Genomic DNA, 24607 nt, shown 5'->3' on the forward strand with positions numbered 1-24607 from the left:
TGTGGTTAAAGACAGATCTTTGATAAGTGTCTAGCGAGGTGGGTTTATCAGTTACAAATACCTCTCTGGGGTAGTATACTGATATGAGGCAGACAGTGTTCCAATGGGACAGAAAATATGCATGAATACTTTGTGCTTTTCCATTCAGTTTTGAGTGAATATGAAATTATTCTAGAAAAATCATCTATTTTTAAAAAATTGTATAAGATATGCATAAATGATATTTAAAATTTAAAAAATCAATCATAAAATAACCATCCATTTATAATAACATTTATGATTATCCAATGATGTTGAACATTTTGAATAATGAATACATAAAAACACAAAAAAGGTAAATCACTGTGGTGACACCCAACTATACAATGAGCTTGACTGTCTAGAGCAGAGTCTTCTTCATTTTCCGATGCCTCTTCTTCATGACATGGAGTGTGGAAGAGAGAGAAGGAAAAAGTGTGACAAGGAAACATTAGAGGAAGAGGGCTGGGGAGAAATAAAAGGGTAATACAGGGGCATGCCAGACAAAGGCCATGAGACTCACTACAACATGAAAGTAAAGTGGAGCCAGAGGACTAGAGAGTTCGCTTCTTCCAGAGTCTTAGGAGCTGCACCCATAAAGTCTCACCAGCATAGCTCCCTAAACATGAGCTGAACAGACATGAGCCGACAGACATGCTAAAGTGGATGGGAAAGCTAATGGGGGAAGAACACACCAACTGGTTATCCATTTGTGTTTGTGTGTGTGTGTGTGTGTGTGTGTGTGTAGAGAAAGAGGAGGGCAAAGACAGAGAGACATAGAGAGAGAGGTGTATAACAATACTAATAAAAATGGTGTCTATAAATTGGAAAAGGAGCAAGGAGGGGTATATTGTAGGGTTCTGAGGAAAGTGGGGATGATACAATAATAATCTAATAGGAATTTAAAAAATTATTTTTTTAAAAGGAAGTAAGTTGAAGATACTGGCAATATCAGAGAAGAGTTCACTGAAATTCTCCCAGTTATTTAATGGTTCCGATATATTTTTTTTGAAGGAGTAAAAAAATGTAATAAAAAAGAAAATCATAATAATTTTAAAAATGCAGCAAAAATGTTAAGAATTGTGTATATAATTAGTTGTTTCATCATCCGCAGGTACTGAAGACACCTACAAAGAAACAAAGGAAAATGTGAAATATTTGTTTAGTGTTAGTAATATCATATCATAAAGACACAGTAGTTCCCTACAGTGGGCTAATGGCCTGTGAAGGCCAATGAAGTACCAAGAGACCAGGGGAAGCTACTTGGGTGAAGCTAAATTTGGAATGGAGGAATGCATAAGCGAGAGATTAGTGTCCTAACTTCTTATTTGTGCTCCTGGCACCAAAAAGAAAAGCAGGCGCCCTTCTTGTGTTTTAGAAGATGCTTAGATGGGATAATACCATTCTTTGATGTCAGCAATCTTTGGTAAAAGGTCACCGATGTTTACTTTTAGCCCAGTCTAATGATATATCGGTCTCAGGTCTTGTTCATCGTTACCTTTGGTGGGAAGTGGCATGCATAATTATCGCTTGTGTTTCTATGTGTGTGTATTCCTCAAGGTTTCATGGCAAACGTTTTCTTTTTTAATTGTCATTTAATTGTCATTTAATTTTAATTGTTTTCTTTTTTAATTGTCTTTTTTAATTGTCATTACTCTCTCTTACTGACTTACCCTGAGGTTTGGGGACCAGTTTTCATTCTATTTTTAGAGATGCTGCATACTCTGAAAATGTCACTGTGCTTCCATGTAACACATATGCAGCTGCGGATATGCCTCAGGAAGTGGGGAAGAAAGCAGGACATAAGACCTTTTCCAATTATTTTTGTTTTCTACCATGACTCTTTTTCACACAACATCACTTGAAAACAGAGAGTAACCTCTCTAGGTCTTTCACGCAAAGATCTAACACAGATCTTCACCTACCTCCAAAGACAGACTGACAGGCATGTGCTGTGTCCTGATTGCCCGCTCTGTACTTCACTTAAAGTTCTGGTTTGATTTTATTGCACCTCGTCTAACTCACCATCTTTTTTAACCTGGTTTGATTTACTGCACCTCTCTAACTTGCCATCGTTTCAACCCTCTCACTTAGAGCTTCCTTATACAGTTTCAGAAAAACTTTTCTCTCCTTCTTTTCCCTCCTGAGCCTGTACAATAAAAATTCAATTAACTATCAAGTCTTTCCCCAAATGCTTATGCACTACAACCAAATTGCTATCCTAGATGACTTATTATTGGTTTTATACTGTCCTGTTTTCTTAGTATTTATCATTCTTTCTTTTATAAAACAAACTTCAATCTCTTCAGAAATGTTTTGTGTTACAGAGCACTCTTAGTACTATAAACATTTGTTAAAGTATTAGTTATTGACTGAGTAAATTTATTTTTTTTTTCTGCTCTATTGTCTACTGTTGTGGTGACCCCAACCATACAATTATTTTGTTGTTACTTCATAACTACACTTTTGCTACTGTTATGAATCGTACTGTAAATATCTGATATGCAGGATATCTGACATGTGTTCTCTCTCTCTCTCTCTCTCTCTCTCTCTCTCTCTCTCTTTTTCTCTCTCTCTCTCTCTGTGTGTGTGTAGGTGGTCACAATCTACAGGTTGAGCACTGCTGTGTTAAGAGTATCATACAACAGAACTAACGTATATCTCTCACTTGCCTTGAAATCACTGCAATCGGAGATTTACTTACCTTCTCTTCCAAGTGCAGCCCTGAGAGCCGCAGATAAGCCACAGGTGCGAACGCATCAGCTGAGTGGATGACTGCTTCTGAAGAGTCCCTGCAACACAGAGTTTAGGGTACTTAGCAAATATATACCCTGTAGCTAGTTATTCCTACTGCTGAGAGAAGAGATTGGAATCTTCCAATACTAAGAAACACTGTCGCTTTTCCTGTGTAAAAGGGCACACAGCTCATACTCCACAGAACTCTGAATGATTTGGAGACTTCAGCTGTTCAACTGCACTCCACAAATTTGCACAGGCTAAGCATTAAACTTCACTGCTTGGTCTTCATTGTGCCTCTGTTTTTAAGAGACAACCGACTCAGTGAATTGTGCCTTGCCTAAGCCGGCATCCCTCACAAAGGAAAGCTGCTGCTGCTGAGCTCTAGCTGAACTCTTCACATGGTACACCCATGGCTACCAATACAGATAGGAAGAGGATCATTAGCACCTGCAGGCAATATGCTATGAAGTGCTTACTGCCACCATAGGATACATGTAACTTAACTCATTTTTATAAAGACGTCCCCCCCAGTAAAGAACTTATAAATAACTAAGATTATAGGTAAAATTATATTAACCAGTGATTTTTGTTATTGAGATAGAGAGAATGCTCTGCATTTCAACTGAAAATGTAAAGATAGATATTCCTCATATCTAATTCGTTATGAATTAATTCTACTTCCATTGTATATATTAATCTTAGCACCTGACCACTGCAGAATTGCAAAGTTAATCTTTAACTCCTTTTTAAAAAAAATCACTTATATTCATTTTATGGTTGAATGTTTAGTCTACACATATGTACCATGTACATGCCTGGTAAACTTAGAGCCCAGAAAAAGACATAAGATCCCCTGTAATTGGAGTCACCAGATGGTTGTGTGCCACCATGTGGATTCTGGGAATAAAACCTGGGTCCTCTGGTAGAGAAGCAAGTACTCTTAACTGCTGAACTGTCTCTCCAGATCTATTATTTTGACTCTAATTTTTAAATTAAAATTCTTTTTATGCTTTTATTTTAAAATTGTGAGTATTCTTGTGTGTCTGTGTGCAGGTGACTGCAATGCCTGTGGAGGTCTGGGGTAGCTGCCAGATATTATCGCTGGGAACTGAACTTGGGTCCTCTGAAAGAGCTGCACATGTTCTTAACAGTGGAACGGAGCCAGCTCTCTAGACACTATCTTCAACTCCTTGAGATCAGTGGAAAACATACTTGAATCTGGTTTTATGGATTAGAATGTTATGTAATGCCAATAGACGAAGCCACAAAATACTTGAGCACAAAATACTAAATTTTTACAGGAAAATATAATTATATTTCACCTATAAGATATATAAAACGGTATATATGATGATTAAAGACTCAATATATATTCATGATTCTTTACTATCAAATACGAATCTTCATATTATAAAATGACATTAAAAAGACAACATTAAAAGAAAAGCAACTTATACACATTGATCCTTTAAAGAACCAAGTTTTTGATGAAAAGGTATAATGAGCTTGTATTGATTAACCAATGCAAATATGTCGTCAGATAAAATGGGAAGGATAAACAGCACAGAAAGAGAGAGCATGCAGGTGGAAGGAGAACCCACTGATTCTGGCATCTACATGCATCCTGTGTCATGCTTGTCTATCCCTCTTTACATCCCTCCTTCTCTCCCCTCCCCCTTACAAACAAATGCGGGGGGGGTAGGGGGGCACAGAAACAGAGAAATAGGAGGGGAACTTGTCAGGAAGAAGGGCTCTGGTTAAATACACCTTCTCTGACACCTTCCCTTAACGGCAAGACCAATATATTCCTTGTGTCATCATCTGCATCAGGCTTGAGTTTCTATAGCTACAAAATGAAGGCATTGAACTTCACTGCTGAAGTACCATGATGCTGAGATCATTTGGTGAGAAAGTGAAAAAGTAGTACTTCTTACAGTTAGGTGTCTCAGAAGACCTCTGGGTACTCCAGGGCATCGATCTATCAGGAGGGTGGTTGGAGTATCCTTAAGAGAGCATTTTTTGCTCTGTTATTCTTTTCTCTTGTGCATAATTTTGTGGTAAGAAGTATGTATATTCACATTTTCCCATTATATTCTAAGTTCACCCAAACATGCAAATGTATCTCTTTAATAATAAACAGCATTGTTTCGTGGAAGTACCTTTCCTGTTTACAAAATCCTTTTGTTGTCATCATGGCCATTAAAATTCTCTCCCATCTATGAACATCTATGTAATAACTTTATTATCTTGTACCATAGTTAATACAAAGATAATTTTCCCTTCAAGCTTATAAAGGTAGAAACAACGAGCATTAAGTGACCTGCAGAATTTGATGGAAACATTAAGTGCTCCATTAAAAAAAAATGCCAAATCAGTGGTATGTTAATTATTAATGCCAAAGACAGCTGACAGAGATGAAAGCAAGAGTGAGGAATGCTGGAATTGGGAATGAAACCTTTTTAATCTTAATGTTCCCAGATTATTCCCTTATTCATTATTAATTGAATAGAATTCAAGTCTTAATGTTGAAAACTATCAAAGCTGCTCATTTAATCAAGCATAATTTTAACAATTTTTTTCCAAGGAGCTCAAGCTTAGGAGGAAAAAAAACCAAGAACAACAAACAGAAGAAATGTTTTTCCAGCAGACAAAATGTACAGCATGATAAAGAGACAGTTAATCAAGTGATGAAGGAGACAAAGGTCCCAGTCTTCTTTATACTAATTCTTAAATTCACTGTGGAGGAATCACAGTATTCATCATAAAACGAGTCAGCTCCAAAACTAAGTTTACATGTAAAAATAACCTCACCAACTGAAGAGAAGTGTCTAGTGCCATCATTCTAACATGTTAAAGCCAAGAAAGAGGAAAAAGAGGACGGAGTTAATGGAACCCACAGGCTACTGATGTGGCAGTTTATCAAACGTAGCTGTAATGAAAGATAAATAATACAGGCAATTCACACTTCATGAAAGGATAAAAGTGTCAGTGTGTAGGCACTAGTTTTACTGCAGGCCGTAATCAGCAAGTAAACGAAAGTGCAATGTCTAAAAAGTTTACAGCCTTCTATGAAGGCCTCCTCTTGTCAGGTATTGATTTAAGTATTCACACAACTTCCTTGGGATTAAACAAATTGAGTGTTTGTGAACTTAGAGGACATGTTCTATTTCTTACAGCCAAAGCTGCCTCAAGCTAAGTGCTGAGTTGCTTCTATCACATATATTTAAGAAAGGAGGAGATGGCGAAATGGCCTCTTACACAATGATCTTCTTCTTGAATAGAGGGCAGTCCAACGTGAATGTCTCATACTCCCCACCTTCTCCACATATGTGGACACCATACTTCTTGGAAAGCTGAGAATCAGGGGAAGCAAAGAAAAAGAAAAATTAAAATGACAACTTCAAAACACTCATTTATCAGGCTATTCTCTCCTGAAAACCAGTGCAGGATACCGGTTTGAAAACATTTGAAACAAGGCAAAATTTTTCATTACAATGATAAAACTTAAAGTAAAGATAAATTTTAGCATGGAAGCTCACTTTAAAGGCAGCTAAGTCACTATGAGAAAAGACAGAGTCTAACTATATGTCTCCTGCCTTTTGACTTGGAAGAAAAAATGTTGTTATAAGAGATTTTACCAGACAAAGAAATTCAAAATCTTTTCTTAGGCCTATGATCACATACATTATGCTCAGGGCTGTTATCTTTAGGAATATTATAGGTTACTAAAAAACAGTGAACTTCTAAAGGCACAGAAAGTCTTTAAAAGGTCTTAAGTCTTGTGAGGTTCAGTTTACAAAGCTGCCTAATAAAATCTGAAGTTTAAAAAAAAAGCAAGCAAGCAACCAAAAGAAAACAGTTCAAAAAACAAAAACAACAAAAGAAAGAAACAAAAAGCCCTGCCTCATTTGTCTTAACTCTAAGCCACACTATGTAATGACCTTGATACTGAGTGGAAACTGCTCGTGGGTACACAGTAGGTGATCCCTTGCACAGGCGCTCACTGATCCTGATTTTCAGATTCTCTGTGGAGGTTTTGTCCTCACAACTCCATGCTTCCTTGATTCAGAATGGAATAGCTTTCCCTGCTCATAGTTGCTACAAGTCCAAATCATTATAGCTCCAAGTAGAGAGATACCATTGTGTCAACGATGTGGCGCTTCCTAAGTCTTCAGCTTTACCTGCTGGTTACAAGCTTACTTGATAACTTTTGTAGTTGTGCTACTATTCTGACTGTGTGGCTTAAGAATGGATCTATGAACACTCTACTTCTCCCACTGAGAGTCAGAAATAATGTGAATGACACTGTAAACCCAAACAGCGAGGGAGAGTGTGAGAAGAACTGGATAATGTTTTTTATAACAGCTACAATGGGCGAAATAGATAAACTTTTGCCTGGGGTATAAAGCAGAGACTTGGCAAGTCCAAATTATGAGAGGTGGTCCCTATGGGGCCAAATAATGGGACAAGACTGCTTTGCCATACTAAACTAAATTAAATTAATATCTTCTCTGCAATAAAAACCGCACAGCAACAATAATGGGATATGGATTTCAGGGTATTTATTTTTTCTGCACTTAAGTGTTCTACTGATTTTCCAACAACTTTCTACCATGGGCCTTCTAATTTCATCTTTCTGACTCACTGGACAGTCTATGTGGAGTGTGTATGTGATCAATATTTAGCTTGTCTGTTTTGGCAAATGTCTCACTGGAACTCTTGTGTTGTTTTTGTAATACAAAGCATAACTGGAGTGTTCCAGTCTGCAGCTACTACATCCTATAGATGTGGTTCTGTTAGTCCCTTATAAAGGTAATGAAAGTGGCTACGTCAATTCAACATTTGCTTTTAAGAGGTGCACACTGGTATCTGTATGAGCTCTGAAATATTCTTAGCTTATACACAATATAATTAATATTTGTTTTGCTCATCAATCACTCTTCAACTGGTATTTATGGAACACTTTGGAGACATGAAAAAGCTAAACATTAAGAGAATATCTTTAGTTCTTATAATTCACTAAATATAATTCATTCGACACTGTAGTACCACAAAATAATGATGAAGCATTGACAGGCTCACACCAACCAGCATTTAGAGTATCTTTTCCTCCTCTATTACTAATTCACCAGTATGGAAATATAGGTTTCCAGCCAATAAATTTGGTTAAAGGCCCCTATGGCTTCTAGGATAGAGAAATCAATAAGCATTCTTATTGAATCCTGATATCTTTGTTGTTTTTTAAGCTCAGTTAGCTTCATGCTATAGCATATTTAAGTGACCCCCAAATGTCAGCTCTCAGGTTCTTGATAACATCATGGGATCTTCTTCAGAAGTGAAAGTTCATCATATCTGCTTTGTTCAGTGAACTGGCAGTCTCTGGAACACAAGACTCTTACAGTATGACAGCAAGAAACATGCACAGGATAGATAATGTTGCTTTTCCAAAAGTTTTGGTCTGGGAAGTATTCCTTCCACAAAAGTATTCATGGTGCATACTTTTTTTTTGTTTTGTTTTTTTGTTTTTTTTTGAGACAGGGTTTCTCTGTGTAGCCCTGGATGTCCTGGAACTCACTCTGTAGACCAGGCTGGCCCCGAACTCAGAGATCCGCCTGCCTCAGCCTCCCAAGTGCTGGGATTAAAGGCATGCGCCACCACTGCCCGGCTCATAGTGCATACTTTTAATTTATTTTTTTAAGACTTGTAAATCAACATTACCAATGTTTATACTGTTCCCACTAAGCAGCAACAGTTCTCACACATACATCTCTATTCCATGTCTGGCTGTGCTTTAAAACTGGGACTTTCATCTGTTATACTCAATTACTCCTCGATAAAATTCTGTCAGCATTATTTTAAGGAAAGCACTGAAAATATTTTTTTAGCTTAGATTCACGCTGAAATTATATTATTCTTTTTCATATTTTAAAGATTTACTTTTTTCCTTTTCTTTATATTCTTTCCAATTCAATGTGAATAAAATAATGTTCATAGCCCCCTTGCCACAATTTTCTGTATACAACAATGCACAGAGGCTTGGAATCCTGGCATAGAGTATAACTCTGTGCTTTTGTTTTACCTACACTTAACTTTCTAAAGTACATTAATTCCTTATTGACTCAACAGCTCAGATGCTTGTAGTTTCCTCAGAACTTTCTAGTTGCAGATTCCATTATGTCCAGAAGACCACGAGCTTTATACAAAACACCACAATTTCATTTTATAAATGATATTTTAATATATAATTTAATATTGCATAGATTGATTCAGAAGATTTACTTATTTATTGGGTATCTACTACTACTACTGTTTAGATATTGAGGTTAGTAATGTGAGCAGACAAATACATCCTACAAAGAACAGCATACTGTCTACCTGTCTGTTCGGGTTCTTCCCTGTGCGTGTATATGATGTTCCCTTCCTCCAGGTATAGTGAGGGCACATCTGCAATGGAAGTCTCATACTTACATTAGAGGAAGGTCAAAGTACTCCTTCATTGTCTGCTCCAGGGAGAATACCAAAGGTCAGAGTGACCTTCCTGCTTTAGCTCTGCTCAAATGTCAAAGTACCTGGTTTTGAGACATCAATTTTGAATGCCATCAACATGACTGATTAATGGAATGGATACCTAGTAAGGAAAGCCCCCACCTGTCTATGTTGGAAACTGGGTGGGTGGAAGTCTACTCACGGCTCACAGTTTGTTGCCAGGACCCAACTCATCTGTAGTGTTCTAACTGATGTGGCCTGTAACACTGTTCACTTCTCATGTCTCTCTGATAGCCTTCCATGGGCTTCCACCTTACTATATCTGTGAAGACACTCCTTCTCTACTGCCGTTCATAGGCATAGATACCCCATTATGGCTCTTTGTAGTATACTCTTTTGTCTTATGCATGAATCTCCTGGCTTCTGCCATCACCAAAGGATGGTGTTCTCCTGCTAATACTGCTGTTTATACTACTTGCTCTACTGCTGAGATGATGCTATTCTTATTTAGTTATACCTCAAAATGACTCATGAGCAGAATGTGTTGCATGCTCTGAAATCAGTGAGACTTAGAAGTAACTTCTATTGCTGATATTTCCAGTCATGTGATCTTGAAAAAGCCCTCCTCAGAAGTGAATCTTCATCTGAAAATGAAACACTAATACTATCATCCTCATATGTTTGTCAGATAATTAACTAGTCATACATAAAGACCACTCAGCACATGGTATGCAGTCAGTATTCAGATAACTTAACTCACAGCTCAACTGGCAGAGAAAATAGAATCCACATAGTGACCAGAGGGACAGCAGCATTCCACAACTGCTTCATACAGAGAGCTGAAGCACACAAGGAGTTAGACATTTTCTGACTCTGTGAGGTACGCCGATAACAAATCGTAGCCCTTTGACTGACCATCTTGACTGAGCTACAATCTCATTGGTTAAAAACATCTGCATTCAGGTTATATGTTATGACATAAAATCCAGTCTGTTTAGAAATCAGGTTTGTCTTGTTTTTCTTTAAACTCCTCTGCCTTCTACAGTAACAAGTGCTTCTGATTTCCTTCATTGTGTGTGAGTGATTGTTGATTTTTCCCAGCCTGTGGAAAGTTTGATGCCAATGTCATTTTCATCTTCCCATCACAATATTTCCATGTAGTTCCATCTCACATCTGTTTCCTGTAACACTTTTATGGGCTTGATTTCCAATTTTTTCACTCCTAATCTATGAATACTGCTGCTAGACTATATTTCCTCAGCTTTCTCTAATAGCATGGATTGCAGTTGAAGAGCCCTCTAAATCTTATTATTTCTTATCCTAAATTGCCTGGCCTATCCCTACAGGCCCTTCAAGACTGGTCCCTCCATTCTCTGTTCACCTTTTCCTTACTGGTCTATCAACACACATTTAATTTCATTTAGATCAAGTTTCTTCTTGTCTCTGCATGTGCTAATGAATCTTCATTCATATTGATTTACTTTGTGGCCACTGCCCAGGTAAATTTGCCCCATCATTCAAATTTGTTTAAGATGTCTCAGCAGCATGCCCACCTACTCCATCCAGCAGCTAGGAACCCCGCTGCTTTTCCCATGCAGATTATTAGGGCTTTTCTTCCCTCATTTCCCCAATTTCTCCCCTTTTCTTTCTCAAAGGAAACATTAAAAATGCCAAGCATTCAATTTATTTTCTTCCTATTTCAGAAGTTTGCACAGAACTGGGAACATAGATGGATTCTGAAAATACTTAATATTCAATTCTACAAGTATAATATGACAATGGAGATCAAAAGTTCCCCTGCATAAACATTCAGAAAATCGTGAGGGCTACAAATTGGGACACTTTGGAACTAACATGAAACAATTTTATTATTGCTTCTCTTTAAATACAGTAAACAGGTACTTCTTTCCCCATCCCCCCACTGGATATTTTCTTTATTTACATTTCAAATGTTATCCCCTTTCCCGGGTTTCCCCCCAGGAAACCCCCTATCCCTTCCCCCTCTCCCTGCTTTTATGAAGGTGTTCCCCACTCATCCACTCAATCACTCCTGCCTCCCCACCCTTGAATTCCCCTACACTGGGGCATTGAGCCTTCACAGGACCAAGGGCCTCCACTCCTATATGCAGCTGGAGCCATGGGTCCCTCCATGTATACTCTTTGGTGGGTGTTTTAGACCCTGGAAGCTCTGGGGGATCTGGTTGGTTGATATTGTTGTTCTTCCTACGGGGTTGCAAACCTCTTTAGCTCCTTCAGTCCTTTCTCTAGCTCCTCCATTGGGGACCCAGTCCTCAGTCCAATGGTTGGCTGCGAGCACCCGCCTCAATCAAGTACTTCTGCTACTGACAAACTACTATTAATAATGGTTTTCTCTTTCTCAAAGTCTTCATTTATATCTCATTGTTTAGGTAATTAATCCTCAATTCAGTATTTGAAACTTTTTAATATCTGGTTTTAATCTCCCCAAAAGCTTTCTCGGCAAGACAAACACTAAAGGAAGGAGGATAACGTCTGGAAACCTGTCTCTTCTGTCTTCTGTCTTTGTAGAAACTCAGTATCTGAAAGTGTTTCATATTTCAGATTTTGAAATCTTTGAACATACATAATAGGATATTCTGGAGAAAGCCCTAAATTTTATATAAAATCTACAAAGTTTCATATACATATTAATTTATGTATTGATTATACACATAGCCTTTATGGCATTTTTGTGTATTATACAAACACGACTCTTCTATAAACCTGAGTTTTGTTTAAGATCTCTCAGCAGCTACCGGTGGCCCTACTCCATCTAGTACCGTCTACCTGTGCTTACATTAGGAACCAAGTTGCTTAATCTGGTGTAGATTTTTAGGGCCTTTCTTCCCCCATTTCTTCCCTTATTTTAATTCTAATTAAAATGCCAAGCAATTCTCAGGTTTATCTATAACCAACATCCTGACACTTCCTAAAACTTTATGTGTATTTTATTTTATTTTTTATAGAAAATTACCTTTTAAAATAGAAACACACAATTAGACATATTAAAGGGGTATGGTAATATTTCAAAATAAGTATATATCATATAATATTTTAATTATGGTAAACATACCTTTCTTTTCAATTAGTTACATTTTTATGTAAAGCATTCAAATTCCTTCCTTTCAGGCTCATGAACAGCACAGTACTATTATTTATAGCCACTCTATTTAATTGGCCTTTCTTCAGTCCTTCAACTTATAATATCAAAATTTAGAGAGGATTTACAAGAAGTTTTTTTGTCAAAGCCACAGTCTCTCATTTCTTTTCTTTCACTTTCTAGAAGTGACTTCATTATATATCAGTATTGCTTTGGGAGAGACGGAAGGTAATTTCAATCTGGTGGCAGTGACTAGATATGACTGCAAAAACAACCATGGCCATCAACGGTTGGAAGAGGATGCCAACTGAACACAGGAAGCAACCAGATGTAAACTCAAATGACACCAATTTCTCTAGAACCAAACATAATTTGTCATAACTATATACTCATTTCCTTTCCCTTTTAATCTTTATTGTCTGGTTGTCACATAACAGGTGCTTAGTTTTGTTAATCAGAAGGAATTAATATTTTAGGGACCTTTATGCATTTGGTATATTTTGATAAACCACAAAACAATCAACTACAAACAATTCTAAAACCAGTATGAAACCCATAAAGCTATTGTGGAGTGTAGCAGCTCATGGCACTGTGCTGTCCCTGACAACACCCAGAGACAAGAACAGGAACTGAGCTATAAGACAGGATACTTCGTGGAGCTCTGCTCTCCTCAGAAACAGTTACTGTCTATCTACATCTTGACTGCAGGTTTAAAACCTTCTCACATTCTAACAGTCACACTGCTTCAGTTATTGATGCTGTATCAAACACAGCATCTGCGGCCAATCTCCAATACAAATCAATAGAATGACCAGAAGGGAATGATGAAGACAAATATTTTAGCATGTAGAACACATGTAGGACTAGACAGTGGTAGGATGACAGAGGCTATTTGAAATGTTGGGATAATTAATCCCTTTGCTTCTTGGCCAGTCTGTTCATTTTTGTTAAGAAGACTAGATTCAACAGCCTCCAGAAGTTTCCACTCCTGAGTCTGTGTCTAAGGTAGACAGGCTGTGGGTGCTTCAGATGTGGTACATGCAGCACACACTGTCCGTGATAACAGGAACACAGGTCCTCAGAGCACTTCAGTATGATCTCACTCACTCTTGCAACTACAAACTCATTCCAGTTTGGGTTATTTTATTTTAAACACACTTCTATACACACTATGAAGTTTTAACCTTTCACCAGTCATAAAATGAAAGTATCTAAATTTCTCTGAAATACAAATCAATCTTTGAGTCATTATACCATGGTGCTACTTTCTTCATTTAGATGGTGAAATTTTAAAGAGCAACATGAGTTCTTACCTCTAAAAGATAAGGCTCCATTTCAACCAGGGTTTTCCCAAGATGCTTATCAGGATCTAAGCCTGTCAAGAAAGGTGAATTTTTTCTAGGTAAGTGTCAGCTTAGCACTGTAAAGGCATATTTCCTTCCCTTGACCCCTCCTCACCCAGGAAAGCAATGTATATATATTTTAAGTTGTTTTGATGTTAATGTAAAAGCTTACTTTGCCAGAATTTACTTCCCTGTTTCCTAGGGATAGCTGCTTTCTTGCTCCTAAAAATCAGTTTTACTTTATTACAGTTGTGTCAGTAGGCAGATTCTTCCCTCAGTTTGGCTTTCTCAATTCGGGAATTGTAAAGAGGATGAAACAGTACAATCTGACAGAAAGGAAATGCAATGTGTGCTTACAGTCAGGAGCCTAGCATGGCTGCCCTCCCAGAGGCCCAACAAGCAGCTGACTGAGACAGACACTGATACTAGCACCCAATCAAATGAATGAATGTGGGGACTCCTGTGGTTGAATTAGGGAAAGGCTGGAAAAAGCTGAGAAGGAGGGCGACCCCATAGGAAGACCAGTAGTCTCCTATGAACCTCTGAGATCTCAGACACTGAGCCACTAACCAGGCAGCATACACCAGCTGATATGAGGCCTCCAACATATACAGCAGAGGACTGCCAGGTCTGGCCATAGTGAGAGAAGATGCACCTAACCCTTGAGAGACTTGAGGCCATGCCCCTGGGAAGGGGGGCAATGACTGGATTTTAAAAAATAAAAGTAATTAAAATAAAAAGAAATATAAAACCTCAGCATTTTACTTGTGGTTTATTTAAAGACAATAGTGTGATTTTCCTGTCTTATACTTATTTTATTTTAACTTTAAATGCAATTATAAAATAAGAATAGAAAAGAGAATAAACTGTTACACTTATAAAATTAACTCAGTTAATAGTTCAATATGGATACACTCATATTATGAAATTAAGTCATAGCTGCTCAAAACAATGTGTCTATTTCAATAGAGTATAATTCTTTACCAAAAATATCCCAATTTTAGTAGTTAAAGTGTCTCAATTCAATATGGCAGTCTAGGCATTTTTCTGCATAGATCTTTCTACATTAAACACTGGATATAGTAATCCTTATGTCAGGCCAATATGTTGCTCTCAGTAATGCCTACTAGGCTGCTCCTGCAGCCTGGAAGAGAACCATCTGAGTGCATTCTGCATTTGCTTCATTTCTTCTGTTCATTAGAAAGTGACAAGTCATTAGGGACCTCATGATTACTACCTAGATGAGATGCATTTCAGGTTGTTTCTAGAAAACATTTCTTGGATAACAGCCAGAGACCTCTAGGGATTGAAGATACTGTCCTTGAGAAGGCAATGGCCTAAGCCACTTGTATAATTGATGTCTTTAAATCAGCCCAGACTTTCCTACAGAGGTATTATTTGTTGTGAACATAGTAGGAAGACCACCTGTCCTATTAACCATAATATTCAGATACAAAAGAGCTCCCAATAAAGTCTTAATTCTTAGAGCACCAATGACTCCATAATTAATAACATGCAAATGAAAACCTAATATAATTGAATTCTTAATTTTCTTATAGTTTCACATATTTTTCTAAATTTTTTATTTTCAAAGCATTTTATCATTGCATGAACAATCTGGATATAGTTTACTTTTGATCATGAAGAATGGGTTTAAAAACAAATGTCTGGTAAAATGGATCCCCTTAAATGTATAAAGTTATTTTCTAATTTTCAATAAATTTGCAGCTATAAGATTTCCATCTTTCTGTTTTTTATTTTAATTTTGGGTTTAAAACTGGTTTAAATTTTGGGTTTAAGATTTTCTCTTATTGAAAATAGATTATTTTCTTACATAATATATCCTGATTATGGTTTCCCCTTCTCTACTCCTTCTAGGAATTTCTAACTGGATGTTATACACAGAGAATTCTGATATTCAAGAACATTTATAATTGAGAATTGAAGTGCAGGGTCAGATTAGTATCAATAAATTAATTTATCACTGGACTTCTTTAGAAGTTTTTAAAATAATCAAGTCAATGTTTGAGTTGAAATTAAACACAAATCTTGGAAGGTCTGAATCATTTCTTAATTTAACTTCTTTGCTTTACTGGAAGAAGAATCCATTTACACTTCTAGTGGCAACTAAAGAACAGTCCTGAAATACAGTTTTATTTATGTTAAAATGATTCTATTATGTGGAACTATTTGAAAGTATATGAATAACAAGAACTTGGTAATGTTCACTTCCATATCATACAGTCAATTATTTAAAAAATTAAGTAATTATTTAATTAGCAATGCACCCGGTCTAAAAGGTACAATATTCTCTTTCTTAAGAAATAGAACAGAACAAAGCCAAACAAAACAATACCTATATTCAACACAGTGTCAGTGCAATTTGAAGCATCTTTGTGATTACATGTCTTTTGCTTCTCTCTGTAAAGCTACATTACATTAAACACCTTGAGAGCATTATGAAGAAACCAGAAGTGCTCATGGGCTCTTTTAATGCAAACTTTATTCAAAAGCTTCAATTCATCATACTCTGTCTGAGAGACCTCTCTTCTTCAGACTCATTCTACTTAATGACTGTTATCTAGTGAAATCTAGGTCGTGAATATATGCTAACTGTGCCTCTCTTTAATCTCACAGAATCTTTTTAGTTTATCTTCTCAAATAGCCAGTTATGGAATGCCATCTCAATGTATTCATGTCTCCTAAGAATTTCATTCATTGAGCCATTTATTAATGTTGATATAAATAGTGATATAAAGAAATAAAATATTAACAAAGAAGATGACAGTCCAGAGGATACAGGATGTCGTTTCATTTCAAGAATGCTTTAATTCACAGGCATGAGATTTTAAGTTACTAACAAGATTTTCTTCAAAGTACAGGAAAAGATTGACTATAAATTCTGACATCTAACCATTTAATCACATCGTGCAGACATTCCTTGATAGAAGATGGGTGGGTGGATAAACCCACAACAAGACCTAGGCACTGAAGAGCTCCATGCAGAATTAAGAAATTAATTAGGAGGAAGAACTATAATTTGCAGAACTGACATCCATTTTACTTTAGTTGCATGTACCAATGGGAAACGATTACAATTCAATTAAAATATTCAATTTTATTACTTTACTGACTGACCTTGAAGTTAATGCCTGCTTTATTTAATTGCATCATCTATGAATAAATGTTAACCCTAAAATGTTATGCCCCATTATTTTCAATGCAGTTTTCAACATCTCAACTGAATTATATCAGCTAATTTATTATATCCTGTCATGAAAGCAAGTGGAGGTTTATTTCTTCAGGACAGCCCTATATACGATGAGGGAAACATCACAAAATAGTTGATAATGCTGTTTTTTACAGAGTCTAGTGAGATGAATTGTGTCACCATCTTAACTTCAGCAGTGTACACTTTTACTGTAAAATCACTATTGATATTAGAAAAGACATAATCAGTCTGAGAAGCAATTTTTGGCCAGCCTATAATTTTTTTTAATCTACTGCAGGCAGGAACTGAGAATCTATTATAACTTAACAATACACACACACACACACACACACACACAGAGGCACACATGCACAATCGCATACATACATATACACATGCACACACACACACAGATCTACGCACACATACACAGGCACACATACACACACAGAGACACAGGCACAGGCACATAGACACACTTGGTACATGTACCACATAGTTCCTTGATATCTCTGTCATACTCACTAGTTACCAGAACAAGTAATCCTACATTGCAAAGTTTACTTGCTTTTAAATAAATGAAGCATTTAGTTGTTCCCAGACTCAAACCCTAAACCATTATAAAATATTTGCGCATTGTGGAAATGAAATGGAATGAGTTTTGTTAAGAACTACAGACAGGAAGAAAGGCTGGTTGTATGAGCTCTAAGATGAGAATGAGCTGACATGTGAAATCCTAGAGTCAGTCAAGGACTTCACTTCAACATTTTACCTTCCATTCTTCTAATTAGGCCACCAAATGCTTAACTATCTCATTCACTGTGTCAAGGCTTGTCTCGATACCAGCCTTCTTTCTTAAATCTATAACCTGAGATTTTATATCATAAAGTAGACTCATTCTTATGGAATCACTTTAAAATTTATGGCATATATGAAATGAATGGCTAGTAAATCACATTGAGTATAATTGTGCAGTTATAATAATCAATACTTACTAGCAATGGACCAAAATTTTCTCTTTTCTACTTTAAAACTATTGTGCAATTCTTTCCATGAAAAGAACAAATAAAAAGTGAAATATACATGTATAACACAAAGACGTATAGTAGAAATATTTCTTTAAGAAATACCTGCCTAAGTGTTCTCATTAGCTTTAAGAGTGGGACTACTAAAACCTGCAAACCTGGTAAATTTAGAGACGTGAGAAAGAAAAGAGCTAAGAATAGAGATACAAAAAAAGGGGGGGTCCTTATTAGTTTAGTTTTTTTAAAAATTAATTTTTTATTGAGTATTTTATTTACATTTTAGATGTTATCCCCTTCCCCCCCGAAACTCCCTATCCCATCCCCCCTCCTGTTTCTATGAGGGTGTCCCCCCACCCACCCACCCACTTCCACCTCCCTGCCCTTAAATTCTCCCACACTGGGGCATCCAGCCTTCATGGGACCAAGGACCTCTTCTCCCACCTATGCCAGACAAGGCCATTCTCCCTTACATATACAGCTGAGGACATGGGTCCCTCCCTATGTGCTCCCAGGCTGGGAGCTCTGGTTGGTATTGTTGCTCTCCCCATGGGGCTGCAAACTTCTTCAGCTCTTTCAGTCTTCTCTCTAACTCCTCCATTGGGGACTCTGCAATCAGTTCAATGGTTGGCTGTGAGCATCTGCCTCTGTATGTCAAGCTCTGGCCGAGCCTCTAAGGAGACAGCTATACCAGGCTCCAGTCAGCATGCACTTCCTGACATCCATATCACTGCTCCACCCATGTGCAGTCACCAAAGGCAGACGCTGATAAGTTTAGTGTTTACTGTGAGAGTTTATAGCTATAGAAGCCTAATGGATTTCTGCAGAGCTGTGGTGTGTTTCAGTTTGACCTTGGATCCAGTTTGTGATTAGTTTCTCTCCTTCAGCCCACTTCTTTCACTGGACACATGGTTGGAGGTAGCATGGCAAGTGAGTATACAGGCTACCACACTGGTGTAAGGGAGAGAGGCTGTACTAGAACAAAAGCTATAATAAGAAAGGAAAGGGACAGATTTGAGAGCAACGTATGTTAGGTGTGATACAGACAATACTTATAAAACTAGGAATGTACTAGAAAAAAGGTCCAGATGATTCGCAGTTTTATAGTTTGGGGCAAATTAAAAGATAATAGTGTCTGCTATCATTTTTTCAGGTGTAAAACAACAGAATATATGCAAAATTTGGAAGGAAAATAAATGGTAACTATCATTCTAGAAGTGTGTTGCACTTCCAGAGAAGAGACTCTAATTGGCAGCGTGGAAAATGGGGTCAGAGCCCAGCAGAGAGGTCTGGACAGCACATACAGAAATAGAAACAGAAGCTGTGAGATGAACTGACTGTAGGACAACACTCAATGTGAGTCAGAAATACAGCAAAGAGCCCAAGGAACAGACATTTTAATGACAGGAAGACTGAACTGTGTAAAATGCAAATCTGATCGAGTTATTTTCTCCTCCCTCTTTGCCAAATTTATTGAAGTATATGTGACAGCTTAATATCATGTATACTTAAAGTATTCAACTTAGTAGTTTCACGTATGTATACATTTCTAAGTATTCATCATATTGAAGCTAATTGACTTCCTATCACCTTACATAACTACTATTTATTCTGTGGATGGGCACTGAGGACTGAAACAAGGCTCTCCTGGTGCTAGGCAAGTGCTCTACCATTGTCCTACATATTCTGAGTCCAAAATGGTAAAAACTACTTCTGAACATGGGATGCTGGTCCATGTCTGCAATCCTGTACTCCAGTGGCTGAAGCAGAAAGCATAACACAATCTGAGGCTAGTCTAGGCTAAATTTTGAGTTTTGGACCAGCAAGGTGAGACATTTTCAAACTGTCCTTCTGAAAAGTAAAGACTTACCCTCTGTAGTCTATAAACCTACACAATATTTATAGGTCAGTTGAACATAATATAAAAAAAACCATTACCCAAATAAAAACTGAAGTTAATAAAATGCAAAAGTTCTTGGGAAAGTTCAAGTACACAATACAGTATGACCAGCTACAGTGACAGTCCTACACACAGGATCTCCAGAACTTATTCATCTTGTAGAACTCATTACCTATACCCTCCCTCCTCCTCAACTGGTCTGTACTCTTTTCCTGACTTTTATACTTTTAGATTCCATAAATGAGGTCATGTAGTATTTGTCTTTCTCCCTTTCCAGCACTGTTCATGATTATCCTTTCTCTTGTGTTACAGGTACACTTGCAAAAGAGCAGCATAGAGAAATGGATTTACTTCAGGATTCTTGGTTTCTATTCTGTTCTACTGGTCTATAAGATTCTTTTTAAATGATGACATCAGATTGAAAAATAATGCATCATGAGAGGGCACAACAGCTTGAAATTTATATATTGGTATACAAATATCCTTATATATACATATATTAATAAGACAGATGTTCACATATATTATATATTTGAAGAAATAAGTGCAAAGTGCTTTGGGAATGCAATATCAATTTATTAAAAAAATTTAAAAAAACATATCCATATCAGAATCAGATATTCCAGGGCTAATATTTGTTATGATACTTTGCCTTACAATATGCTAGCATTAAAATGAACCAGATCAGCATTCTTTTTCTCTCCTGTTGTAATCTATAACTCTACTTATAAAATGAGACAATGATGCTTCTATTCAGGGATGTACAGTTGTATTACTAGTTGCATTTGTATTTCAAACTGAAGATTACGTAAAAATATACTTAAAAGTTGTAATATAATCCTTGATATTATTTCATAAGTAGAAAATGGTAAATAATTTATGAAACAATTGGGTATGGTAAAACTATGAAGCTTAAAAAAATCTGTACTAAATTATTCTAAGTGAAGACAGAATATATTTAAATTAAAATTAACTATACTTTAAATTATATTAAGCAATCTTTTTAACGAAATAATTATTTGAACCAAGTTCAGGTATAAAAATTGTTAACTATAGAATATAAAAGAATAACATAAATTGCTTTTAACCTTTGCTGTTCAGCATTCTTTCTAGGAAGACTATTACAATGCATGATTTTAATTATGTCCATTATTATCCAAATGAATGACAGAAGAGTACAATGAGAGAGAGCAATAATTAACATGCCTTGGAATGGCTTATCTGGGCAGTCAGAAGCAGAATCAGATGAAGGTAATGCATAGAACACCGCAGTGTGCTTGCGTGGGAGTGGAAGCTAGCAATTGAGAAGGCTAGACAGTTAAAGCACATGTTCTAATTAGTATGGGCATCTCTATTGTGAACCCACATGGTGAGACTTTAAAAAGTATGCATTAAATTTGGAAAAAAAAAAACCCTAGTTAGCAGCCTTCTGAAAGAAGTAAAGGGTTTAAAGGCATCTCAAGTTACTTGAAAGAAAGAGGACAGTAACTACGAGATAGGCACCATGACATTATCTGAAAAGTCAAAAGAGAAATCTGTGCATAGCCAAAAGAAAAACTGAAAAGAGCTCCATAGAACTGTTCATGAATTTGTTGAAAGTGTCTAAATCATCCTATAATATGGTATTTAAAAAATAAAATACCAGAGATGTACTGTTGGGAAATGACGAATCTGAGGTAGAAAAGGGACAAAGGAAAAGGAGGACAAGCAGGCAGCATGAGTGGAGGTGCTGGGCTCCTCAGCTAGGAAGGCTCAAGCCAGAGGTGCTCTTCGCTGGGTCCTGTGCTGCATGGATGGGCATCCACAGCTTGTGGGGAAAGGACTACTCCAAGGGCACTTTGAGAATAACCAGTGGTGCAGTGGCAAAAAGCAATCTCCTAGGGGGAAAGAAGAGAGCAACTTTAGAAATTCCATGGTAATAAATCACCCTGGCCAGATGGTGTTCAGCTGAGAGTTCCTGAAGGAAATAAAGTGTGACATGCCTGAGCATCCGAAAACCAGCAAGCGTTTCTAAGCAGTGCTGCTTTGCTAATATGAAGCCTTTCTTTAGGAAAGAACAACAATGAAATTAAGATTTATAGAGGTATATATAAGAAGCTCCTGTGTTGATAATGGAGAAGCTGATAGAGTCTAATTAAGAATAGCTTCCTTCTACATCAGGATAAGGTTAACTGGCTGAGGTCAAATCGCCCACTGAGTCTATAAAGAGAACACTGTTTCTCTCCATCCTATTAAACTTATCAGGAAATGTCAATAAAATACTAGATAGAAGCAAAACAGTAAATGTAATTTATTTGGGAATTACATGAGGCTTTTAACAAGGTCACATGAGACTGTAGGGGGAAATAAATACACACAGTCTTCAGGAAGAGAGGCCACAGGAGAAACTTCTGCCATTAATTGTCAAACTTGCTAAGTAAGGAAAACAAAGTTTCAGGGACAATTTCTCTTTTGTTCCCTAGCAGTGGGTCATGGACATCTTTTAATGATAGCCAAAAGAGTGAGAGACTGAAGAAAGTGTATGTTCAAAGTCTGAAGAAAGAAAATGGAGGTCACCAGTAGTGCAGCTTCCTTCCGAGTAGGATATGAAGATTCACACCAGGGACAAGAGGCACGGTGAGAGTGGGGAAGCAAGCAGAATTCCCAAATCAAGAAAGTCAACAAAAGTCCAACAGGCAAATGAGGGATAGAGACATATAACAAAGTTAATATACATGAAATGGAAGTCTGAAAACTGCAATTCACAGTAAGTTTCTTACCAGTATGTTGAGTCTAAGCAACAAATTTAAAAGAGAACTAAAAAGAGTTGCTGTTAGCACTGTTGGACTGATTTGCCATATCAAACTAGGACTGTTGCCCTCAGTGGGCTCAGTCTTGGACAGTTTTATTTACCAAGTAGTATATACTTACTTGCCCAATACCAGGTTATTTAAGAAAGTTTTCTGCAGAACAAACTATTTGGGTAGCCAGTAGTGTATTACTGCAAAGTTACAGAAGGGAAGCCAGTCTCCATCCTTCAGTTTTCCCACCTCTTATTCCCCTTTCTGTCTTAACACAGAGCCCAATTTATACGAGGAAAGAGCAAGGGCCAAAAGTAGAAACTTGACATTCATGAAAAGACCTGGGCTCCCTCCTATGCCACTACACGAGAGCACTAAATGTTAGCTCCCAGACCACACCAGACTCCTTTCACCTGTAACTTTTCTTGCTCTTAAGCACTGTCCTTTGAAGCCACAAGTACTAACAGTCTTTCAAATATTGCAGATTGCTATTAAAAATACCCATTGTCTTCGATACAATACCCTGTGGCCTTCATTGGAGATTCAACAGCTGACTCCTTAAATAGTGCCCACACCACTGCTGGCCCTCTGTTGTTCTGGTCACTCTGCTCATTGACTTATGGTTGTTTCTTTGGGCCGTGTTCAAAGTATTCATACTTCCTGGAGAAGTAATTTCAAGTCATGGTAGGAAATATAAAAAAGTATGAAAAAATACTTTAAATTTTTTATGTTAATATATTCTGAAAATTTTTATCTATTGTTAAAGCATTGTTATCTCTGTGTTTTATATTAATATTTTCTGCAAATACCTAACTGTTTATGCCATCTTGCCCCTACATTACTAGAAAAGTAATTGTAAAGGAAACTACTACTTGCGAACACAATACTCAGTATTAACTTATTAATTCCACTCTGCCAATCTGACTAGCTGCTCTGCCACCTCAAAGTGCAACTGGCACAAATTAAATATAATGTAAAAACTTGCTAAGGTTGTTTTTCAAGGGCTAGCAGTTATCAGTATCTGCTTTATACTATATAATAATCCCTGCTTCCTTTTCCCTGGTTGGATGCAGTAGCTAGATTTATCCAGTTAATATGAATCAGTACTGATTCTATTATCAAAAGTATTAGCAATTTCAATAACCTTTCAGTCACCAGCAAATGTAAAGAACATAAGATTTAAGCACACATTCAAATAACTGGCTAAAAAAGTAAGGAGAGTTATGTAGAGAAAGAACGATGTTAAATATCATGGGGCCTTCCTTCTAACAAGTTGATGCTGATTTATTATTCGTTCATATTACATATATTTACATAAGACTGAGATCCTTTGTTTTATATCTTTTAGGTATACAGTCTGCCACCACATAAGAGATATGTCCCTAAAAAGTCAAAGCACATTATATCACATTTTAAGTAGCAATGGAATAAACTCTGAGGGCTGAAAAGATGGCTTGACCATTAAAGGCTAGGCTCACAACCAAATACATAAGAATGGAATTTGAAATGTTTTCTTGAATATAATTTTGATGTGTTACAACCATAAAATCAAAATAATCACTTAACAAGAGTTTGAGACTATTGGAGCAAAACAAAAAAAAACCAAAGCCTCATCTCCATGGGGAAAGGGTTAGGGATTAAAATTTTATTTTGGAGCAGAGTCTAAGAGTAATTTAGCTTTTTAATTTGGAAATTAAAATGATCACAAATGATATTTCAAATATGTTCAAAAATTCCAAAGTTGTTCAAATATGTTGTTGATCAAATGAAGCTGGAACTTTCTCAGTGGAAGAAAATTAAGTAGGAAAGGACAGAAGTCGCCTGGAGTCGTGGTGGTGTTGACGAATGCAGAGGGAGCGCTGAACATTCCTTACTGTTAGCAGCGCTCACTTCCTCCTGTCTGCATTCTGTTATGTGGTAATGCAAATTGTTGTTGTAATTTACCTAAAGATAAACAAGGACTCTTCAACTTTTTTTTTTTTTTTTTGCC

The 24607-nt window shown here is 36.8% G+C and overlaps 1 protein-coding gene across 2 annotated transcripts in view; it reads right to left on the reverse strand.

Annotated features, from left to right (window-relative positions):
* Positions 1 to 257: 257 nt before the first annotated feature.
* Dph6 (diphthamine biosynthesis 6) overlaps positions 258 to 24607 on the reverse strand; it is a 111216-nt gene continuing 86866 nt past the window's right edge. Inside the window, exons 6-9 of one of the 2 annotated variants that reach the window (XM_028766965.1) lie at positions 13675 to 13736; positions 6016 to 6110; positions 2723 to 2810; positions 258 to 1145 (exon numbers count right to left, since the gene is read on the reverse strand). In XM_028766965.1, the coding sequence (XP_028622798.1) occupies positions 1092 to 1145; positions 2723 to 2810; positions 6016 to 6110; positions 13675 to 13736 (299 nt within the window). In that variant the 3' untranslated portion in view covers positions 258 to 1091. Of the gene's footprint in view, positions 1146 to 2722; positions 2811 to 6015; positions 6111 to 13674; positions 13737 to 21499; positions 21715 to 23139; positions 23278 to 24607 lie in introns of those variants that run through there. The other variant, XM_028766966.1, reaches the window with a different exon arrangement.

The sequence above is a fragment of the Grammomys surdaster genome, unplaced genomic scaffold, assembly GCF_004785775.1.
Source record: "Grammomys surdaster isolate TR1022 unplaced genomic scaffold, NIH_TR_1.0 170, whole genome shotgun sequence".
In the NCBI taxonomy this organism is placed as follows: domain Eukaryota; kingdom Metazoa; phylum Chordata; class Mammalia; order Rodentia; family Muridae; genus Grammomys; species Grammomys surdaster.